Here is a 9,698-nt window from a genome sequence, read left to right as displayed (position 1 = left end):
CCCAGGTGACGACTGTATCTCGAAGAAGCGCTAGTTCTCAACAACTATATTATTGTGCTGTAAAACGAGAATGAGGACAGTGGAAGTGACACAAGTCGTTTGTATGTTAAGTAAACAAATGTTAATGGAGTAATTCTTAACAATGTAATGTATTTGTGCTCTTCTGCAGCGCTACTGGAGTCCAAGGCAGAAAATAACTCTCAGGTATAGCGATTGTGACTAATATGGATGTCATTTAGTGCTGTGTGTTTTCTGGTTGAGAGCTAGATTTAGTCACTACTCACTACCAGTGTTGCCAACAAATTCGCATAATGTTGCTGTTTGTTGTTAAAAAGATGGTAGCTAAATGACGAGGTGCATTATAAAAAGTTATGATCCTTAAATGTCAATCCCAGAATAGTGGAAAAGCAATAATTAAATTGAATCAGGGGTGTCCAAACTACCGTGGGCCAGTATTTTTTTGGCCCCGCAGCCAATTATGACAATATTGAATATGGGCCACACCAGTAGCTTGTGTTCAGCCTACATTCTATTGCACTTATCTGCTTCAACACTAAATGGAGCTAGTCACTTAAACAGTGCCTTTCCATTCGTCAGCGGTCAAAACCTGACATGTTGAAAACAGTGTAGGAAACTGTAGAATTCCAGTTGATGAATGAGACCAGTAATGTCAGAGAAGTTATCATGAGTCTCATTTTCATGTGATGTACTGGTCCTTCTCAAAAAATTAGCATATTGTGATAAAGTTCATTATTTCCTGTAATGTACTGATAAACATTAGACTTTCATATATTTTAGATTCATTACACACAAATGAAGTAGTTCAAGCCTTTTGTTGTTTTAATTTTGATAATTTTGGCAAAAAAAAGTCAAGAAAAAACAAAAATCCCTATCTCAAAAAATTAGCATATCATGAAAAGGTACTCTAAAGAAACTACTAACCTAATCATCTGAATCAACGAATTAACTCAAAACCCCAGCGAAAGATTCCTGAGGCCAGAAGGCCATCAATGACACCCTCAAGCAAGAGGCTAAGACACAGACAGAAAATTCTGAGCGAATAGGCTGTTCCCACAGTGCTGTATCAAGGCACCTCAGTGGGAAGGAAAAAGTGTGGCAGGAAACGCTGCACAACCAGATGAGGTGACCGCAACCTGAGAAAGATTGTGGAGAAGGGCCGATTCCAGACCTTGGGGGACCTGCAGAAACAGTGGACTGAGTCTGGAGTAGAAACATCCTGAGCCACCGTGCACAGGCGTGTGCTGGAAATGGGCTACAGGTGCCGCATTCCCCAGGTCAAGCCACTTTTGAAACTGAAACAGCGGCAAAAGCACCTGACCTGGGCTACAGAAAAAAAACACTGGACTGTTGCTCAGTGGTCCAAAGTACTTTTTTCAGATGAAAGCAGATTTTGCATGTCATTTGGAAATCATGGTGCCAGAGTTTGGAGGAAGTATGGGGAGAAGGAAATGCCAAAATTTCATTTCATTTTTCAGCACGACCTGGCACCTGCTCAAAGAGCCAAAACCACTTGTAAATGGTTTACTGACCATGGCATTACTGTGCTCAATAGGCCTGCCAACTCTCCTGACCTGCACCCCATAGAGAATCTGTGGGATATTGTGAAGAGGAAGTTGAGAGACACCAGACCCAACACTGTGGATGAGCTTAAGGTCGCTATCAAAGCATCCCGGGCCTCCATAACACCTCAGCACATGCCACGCCGCATTGAAGCAGTAATTTCTGCAAAAGGATTCCCGACCAAGATTGAGTGCATGGCTGATATAATTAATTGAAGGTTGACTTTTTTTGTATTAAAAAAAACAAACACTTTTTTTGTATTGGTCGGATGAAATATGCTAAACTTTTGATGTAGGGATTTTTGGTTCTTCTTGACTTTTTTTGCCAAAATCATCAATATTAAAACAATAAAAGGCTTGAACTACTTCAGTTGTGTTTAATGAACCTAAAATATATGAAAGTCTGTTTATAAGTACATTACAGAAAATAATTAACTTTATCACGATGTGCTAATTTTTTGAGAAGGACTAGTATGTTAAAATGGTTATTATCTTAAAGGGATCCACGGATAGAAAGACTTGTAGTTCTTAAAAGATAAACATTATAATGAGTTAAAATAATTTGATATTGAAACCCCTCTTGATGTTTTATTTTTTATACAATTTGTAAAATTAGTTTAACTAACAGGTCGCCATTGTTGTTGACGTCACAGGGGGGTGACGTCAAATGGTTACGCTGCCGAGCTTCCACAGTATGACTCTCGCGACATAAACATGTCATCTGTTCAACACTTTCAACTTAAACCCGAGAAGAACATTCATGAGCATCACAGCACTGTCGATATTTCACAAAACGAGCAGCAAAAGTAAAATGAACAGGAAAGACGGGATGAGACGAGAGTATGACAAAACCGGAATGTGCCACACGAACTAAACGTCCTACAAGAGGAATTTGACGGCCAAAGCACTACTGTGCGCTTTCAGCTTGTTTTGTTTGGATGCATACAGACCGAAAATACTAAAAGATGCCTTAAGAAAATACTTAAACGTAGTAATATCGTATAAGGATGGTTTAAATATGCTACGTGACTAATGTGGTCAACAAATCAACAATCTTCTTCAAAGCTACCAAAAGAAAACACAATGCTTAAAAGTACCGTATTTTTCAGACTATAAGTTGCAGTTTTTTTTGTGTGTGTTTTTTTTTTTTGGTTTTTTTTTTTGATAGTTTGTCAGAGGGTGCGTCTTCTACTCTGGAGCGACTTATGTGTGAAATTATTAACACATTATTATATCATTGTTGCTTGTTAGCATGTTCCGTATGCTATAGTTTTCTCATGAACTCTGTTACATTAACATACCAGGCAGGTTCTCAGTTCGTTGTTTATGCGTCATGTAATGTTAGCATACCGTACACTTATTCAGCCTGTTGTTCGTTATTGTATTTTTATTTCAAATTGACTGTCAAGATGTCTTTTTTTGGTGCTGGATTCTATCAAATAAATTTCCCCCCAAAATGCGACTTACACTCCGGTGCGACTTATATATGTTTTTTTTCCTTTTCATTGCACATTTTTTGGCTGGTGCGACCTATACTCAGGTGCGACTTATAGTCCAAAAAATACGGTATGAGAGGGAAACACTTGCAAAAAGTATTTTCAGGCAATTAAAGGCTATTAAAGACTCAATAAACCCACAAATAGTAAGTACTGGCCACTTTTAACCGACGTGTGCATGTGTTGGACGTCTCGCAGAGTAGAAGGAATTGCCATAACCCGGTTGTGTTCGTCTAGTGACTATGACAAAGTACGTCAACACCCAGAGCGTCCATTGCACGCATAAAACATGGCACCCTCCGTAGCTCAAAAGATGTCCTAAATATTATACGTTTTTAAATCAATGGCAATATTTTATGTGTTTGTAATAACATATTTCAGTAAAAGAGAACAATTGTGGCTTATTAGAGCCAAGTCTTTAAGTCCGAGGTTCCCTTTAAAAATGAATGAAAATGCACTAATTTCTGCTGACCTTTAATTCAAAGACAATATGGCTTGATATTTCAGGTGAGCTATCCTAACTTAATCTTTTCAAAAGGGTGGCATCATTGTAAAGATTTACAAAATGTGTTGTTAAATTTGTCAATCAAACATGAAAAGAAAAAAAATAATAATAAAGTTGAGACCTCCAGGTTTAATGTACACACAAAATGGAACAAATAAAGTATAAGTGAGAGGCATTTATAGTTGAAGAAAAAAAAATATATATATATCCTTGGTGAAAGCGACAAAAATTATGGGCCATTATGGCTAGGTTCAGACCGAAGGTCTTAATGCACGAATCTGATTTTTTCGTGTTTTTCCGACTCGAGTGAGGCATTAACTTGACGATCTGAATGGGACCAGTCGCATAGAAGTGGATCATTTCAAATCCAATCTGGGTCACTTTCGTATGTGGTTTAAATCCGATCTGGGCCACATTTTTCCAGAATGTGGCGGTGGTCTGAACTGTCAAGTCTCCCAAATCGGAATTTGTGCAGCAATTACGTCAGCAAAGAGCGAAAGCAGCAGGCAGGACGTCAGCGATGTTCCTTCATTTTCTCACTCTCATAATGAGACTCTGGCCTATATAAATCTGTAGAAAACAAAATCAGAGAATCTGAAAGCGGAAAAAATACTCAATATTTGTAAAAAAAAAAAAAAAAAAAAAAAACTAACTAAAGCTTTATTTATGAATAATTGAATGACAGTATTATTCATTGTGTGTTTGTTTTTGTTTTTTTTGATACATAATGTTTTGAATATGTGTGCCCCCTGGCATATTTATGTTTGTTTTATTTTTGGTATGTGCCATTAATTGTTCATCATCTGATTATCATGTTAATAAAATAAAAAAAATGTTTTAAAAAGACGTCAGCGATGTAGCTGTGCATTAGCGTTGCCGTGAGAGATCGTCAGGTGTGCCCCGAGAAATTATCCAATGTCGCATTTAAATATATATATACATATATATATATATATATATATATATATATGTCTGTAACTGTGCTGGCCCTTGAAGGGGCCATCAGACTGCAGAGTGGTGACGTAGCGGGAAGCAAGCAAGGAGGGGGGGAGAACGGTTAGCGGTCGCATGTTACGGATGCCGCTGTTATTTTGTTCATTATTTTTCCATTGTTGCCACAATAAAGTGGGAAAGTCATCACCGACTCATCTCCTTCGTTGCTATTACAATATTTTTTTACGTCGTCGGGCTGAGATGCAGTAGGAAGGAAGGAAGGAAGGAAGGAGTAGGTAGAAAGTTCTCGGAGCGAAGTATTGCTCGTGTCTGCTCTGATTCCTAGCCATCAACGACCTTGCTGTCCGCGACAATGTGGACCCCAGCACGTCTACTGCACATGATTTGGTTAGACTCGTCATGTGTCGATATACTCGAAAGTGTCCCTTCTATTTTATCCATATGTGACATCCCCCTGTGTTAAATTCCAACACATTGTTGAGAACAGCATGGTGGCTAATGGCTAAAAATCCGAGCAGTTCTTGAACGCACCACGAGCAGCAAAGCGCAATGGTGCCAAGCAAGATTAAAAGTCATCTCCAAACGAAACACCGTCGCTTCAAAACAAGTCGATGTACTTTTTTGTTCGCCTTCGTGAAAATACAGAGGAATGGGCAACTTGTTTTTTTTTTTACGAAGGTTTAACGAAGGTAACTGAGAAAGCCCTCAAAGCCAGTTACCTTGTTGCTAAATCCAAATAGTCCCACACTGTGACAGACATTAATTAATACTACCTGCCTGCAAAGCCATTGTCTGCAAGATGCTCGGCCCTGATGTGTTTAAAGACATTGCTCAAGTCCCCCAGTCTGATAATTCTGAGCTTTTTCAAGCCTAACTGCTATTAAAAAATAGATAAAAACAAAGACTGAGAGCTTTTGAAGAATAAGGATATTGACTTTGTGTTCATCTAAACAGGCTGAAGTTTCACCCTGAGTAAGTATACATATTAAGAAATTATTTTATAATTAGATATACTGTACAGGAAATAATTTTGGAACATTTTTGGTTTGTGGTGTGCCGCGAGATTTTTTTCCAATGTAAAAACGAGCCGTGAGTCAAAAAAGGTTAAAAAAAAAAAAAAAAAAACACTAGCTTAGTGCTTACATGGCCGAGTCGGGCAGTCAGGACAAACTGACACACACATATGATCACCCTGGAATTACATACAACCAGCATGTGTAGTTATTTGTTTTGATGCTTCTGCGCATGTGAGTCAGTTTGCTCAGCGAGTGTCAGACTGCGAATTAGCGCATTCATAATACTTGAACGGCCTCAATGGACAAAGGCAGTCTGAACGGGCACGCCAAAGAAACAGATATGACAAAATATCGAAACTGTGCATTAAGACCTGCGTTATGAACCTAGCTTATTTGGCCAGCTGTGTGTGTGTGTGTGTGTGTGTGTGTGTGTGTGTGTGTGTGTGTGTGTGTGTGTGTGTGTGTGTGTGTGTGTGTGTGTGTGTGTGTGTGTGTGTGTGTGTGTGTGTGTGTGTGTGTGTACATATACTGTGTATATATAAAGTAGAAGGATTTCAAGTGGGCATCCTTTGATTTTTCTGAATGCCGCCCTCGGCGAAAAAACTTTTGGACATCCCTGGTCTAAATCAAGTTGCTCAGTTCTCTTCAATGTGTCTTCTTTGGAACCAAAAATAACGCTTAAGCAATACTGGTTTGACACGAGCAAAAAATGAAAAATGAGTGAAAATAGGTAAAATTTTTACTGGTCGAATGTGTGAATGTCATGAATCACAAGTATGTGAAGGACCAGTGTATTCACATTTGTATTGTTCATATCTATATTCCTCTAGTTTAATTACAAGGTATTTTGAAATCCAACTCACTTTTTAGCTGTGTTTTTGTGATAGCAGAATGAAAACTAACACTCAGTTTATGAATATTGCAAAAAGTAATTGCAAGTATTACAAAAATGAAATTTTAAAACCGCAGAATTGCTATTCTGAAAAGTTGCTAAAGGTAGCAAGTTAGCATCGTTGGTGTCAAGCCTTTGCTTCTGTTTTTCAGTCCTTTTTTAAAACAATAATCATCGTTTCATTGGATGATTGTGCCTTTTATGTCTGAGATGGTTGAAATCATGGCCTCACAAAGTTTGCAAAACGCCACTAGATGTTGGTCTTGAGTGAGGCTTACCTATGGTATTAGTGACTTAAAAGAATGTGGTACTCTATGTGCTTGTGTGTAATAGCTTCAACTTGAAAAGATATTTTTTTTAAATATTCGTTCATTCTTGTCAAAACTAGAACCACACGATGGTGTTACCGCAAGACAGCGGAGAGTCTTTGGGTCACATCCAAGTTCCATCCGGAAGGGATCGTTTGATGATTCCATAAACCTCTTGAAGGAAACTGTTCTCACTCTGTTGAGTTTTAGTCCACAAAAAGTGTAAGTTTGTGTCAAACTCAAGTGTTAGCAGAGGACAGCGCTGGTGATAGGGCAGAAAGACCGGTCCTATGAGTTCTGGCTGATGGCCGACTGTCGCCTGTTGCTGTCGACATCTCTGTCAGATTGGTGCTTTGAAAGGTCACATGGCGCAAGAGGGAGGGGCTGCCCCTGCTCCGCCACCACCGCCTCGTACGGCGGCGCTGCCTCCGAAGGGAAAGAGATGGATGTGACGTGTTGATGCTCCGTGAGCAGCGAGGCGGCTCTGGCTGTGCTGGGACCTTCCTCCGCTCCCTCTGTGTCGTCTCGACAGGGGTCCCACAGCGAGTAAGGTGGGGGGTCGTCTGTAGGTATGTAGATGTGAGTGCAACCTGGGCCCACGCATTCATCGTAACTGTGGAGATAAGAAGACATTTCGCGCAAGATTAGGGCGGGTTTTGATTATTCTCGACAGAAAAGTGCCCGACTTTCAGAATGTGGTCTCGAAACCAACATTGGTCTTGAGTGGTAGAACCGTAAAGAAAAGTTCTGATGTTCTAAAGTCAACAACCTTGACACGATGCTGCTATCTTTACTTTTACTTCACTTTGGCAGTTGGTGATGTTTATGGTGTGAGGTGCAAATTTACAAGAGAGTTTGTTTTCCATGGTGGCGTAACACCTCAAATCCAGGCAGCGTCGACTCGGGTTTCCCAAGTGTCCACACCTCCCACTCTGGAAGGAAGGTGCTACGTTACACGTTCCGCAGAGTGCGAATGGAAATTTCGTGATGGAACGACACATCTGCGTATGTTATCTTTCGGCTTCTCGAGCGTTCTCAAACCTCCCCAAAAGCTGTTTAATAAATTACATGGATCTCGTACTGTAGATGTCAACATGTTTTGGGGCCAAAAGAATCAAGTTCATAGTCGTTGAAGGCAGATGTCGCTTAATGAGAATCTTTTGGGACAACCACAACCCCTCTCAGAAACAAGACAATAGCTGCAATATATCCCCTCAAAGACACGAAAACCTGCTTGTGACATGGTCACCACCCTCTTCTTTGAATCAATTCAGCAAAATAAAATCAAAGGAGGCTGTGGAGGCAGAAAAAGTCTCCCCCTCTTCATCTGAGAAGGCTTCTTCAGTTCATGCAACAAGGGTTCACAGCCTTGTCCTAAACATAGAAGGGTATACAGTCAAACAAAAATGGTTTGCTACTATTTGGCCTATCATAAACAAAGAGGGTTGGGCACGTTACTTTAAAAAAGTAATTATAGTTACTCACTACTTCTTTCAAAAAGTAACTGAGTTAGTAACTGAATTACTCTATAGTAAAAGTGACTAGTTACCAAGAAAGTAACTATTTCCGTTACTTTAAAAAGAAATTGTTGTATGTCAAAGAATTTAAAATTTTCTAAGCAGTATTCGAGTCAGTTGAATAGAGAAGAACAGACAGGTAGTTGTGTTATAGAACCTTGTAATATTTATTGCACCTCACCAGCAACAGATTTATCCTACACTTGAAGTGCAACAAAAATAAACAAATTTGAATTGCTTACCACAGATGTCGACAAAAGCTTTGCCCCGGGACATAAATTACACTTTACATGCACGTTCTTTCTTTTAATTTCAACCAACTTGAAATAGTGTTTATATTTCCACCTTGTAAAGGACAAATTTTCCTTTGAATGCTCTGCCATCATATCCCTCTGCATCTGTTTTGCGTGTGTGTGTTTGCCGCACACGCTGTTCCGGTTTGTGTGTGAAAACACCAGCTCTGAGGTAAGTGCGCTGTTAGGCTCGCGAGTTTACGTCACAGAATGGGGGATAACGTGAGATTTGACAACAACGCAGCCATATTGGAAGCAGGTCTGGCTCGCGGGACATTAAACTTTAACTTGCCAGTTCGATTAAGAGACAAACTCGTTACTAAGGCGAAAAACAGATATGTGATCAAACTTAAGGATGTGAACAATGTTGACCCTTACGAGCAAGCCGAAGACAAATGGAGTAAAGATGTCGACGGGCTTCCACAATTACGCGAAATGGACATTCTGCTTAGAGCAGGGCGGTAAACCGAAAATTTACCGTCACCGAAATTCTTCACGATGACCGACGTAATTTTGACCATGTCAGTAAATTCGGTAATTTAATAAAACAAGAAAATATAGTCTTTTCATCCCGCTTTGACGGTGTGTTGTTCGGCTATGTTCATTCCCCTTTAAGAAAGCAGACAGTGTGCTTACGTATGGAGTCACGTGGTTTTCAGGAAGCTAAACAAACAGAAGCCCGGTAGGCTAACGCTAGCAGCTAACGCCACAAGTAAACGGGATGGAGTCGGGCTTAAGTTAGCTTCGCCAAACTTTCACCCGACATTAAGTAAACTCTTGGCAGGTTCCAGACGGACTTTCACCTGCTGTCCTCCCTGGTTCTCACGATATCAGGAGAGGATGCTTTCAGTGCTTTGTTCTGGTAGCCAAGCCACAGGTGAAACCTTGACGTAAACACTTGTTTTGAATAATTATTTCACAGCAGCCATTACCAATAAGTTTTCTGAAGTGTACTGTTAAAGCTGCAAGTCATTTGGGTTAGAATAACATGTTTGCACAATCGTCATGTTGATTTTTATAATGTTGTACATTTTTCAAGTCATACAAGCTTCTTCTTATTGTTTACAAGATTTTTAAAAAATACTTAATGTTTAGACTGCATTTGCAATTTTTAAATTGGAAGCTGGTTAAATAAAT

At 39.7% G+C, this 9,698-nt stretch overlaps 1 protein-coding gene across 2 annotated transcripts in view; it reads right to left on the bottom strand.

Annotated features, from left to right (window-relative positions):
* Positions 1–5,376: 5,376 nt before the first annotated feature.
* The window catches only part of bean1 (brain expressed, associated with NEDD4, 1), a 79,259-nt gene continuing 74,937 nt past the window's right edge, over positions 5,377–9,698 (bottom strand). For both annotated transcript variants that reach the window (XM_057847527.1, XM_057847528.1), the window contains exon 5: positions 5,377–7,364. In XM_057847527.1, coding sequence (XP_057703510.1) covers positions 7,040–7,364 — 325 coding nt within the window. In that variant the 3' untranslated portion in view covers positions 5,377–7,039. The remainder of the gene's footprint in view (positions 7,365–9,698) is intronic.

The sequence above is a fragment of the Corythoichthys intestinalis genome, chromosome 10 (genome assembly GCF_030265065.1).
Source record: "Corythoichthys intestinalis isolate RoL2023-P3 chromosome 10, ASM3026506v1, whole genome shotgun sequence".
NCBI lineage: Eukaryota > Metazoa > Chordata > Actinopteri > Syngnathiformes > Syngnathidae > Corythoichthys > Corythoichthys intestinalis.
The sequence above is the reverse complement of the archived record's forward strand: the minus strand, read 5'-3'. Positions and strand labels throughout refer to the sequence as shown.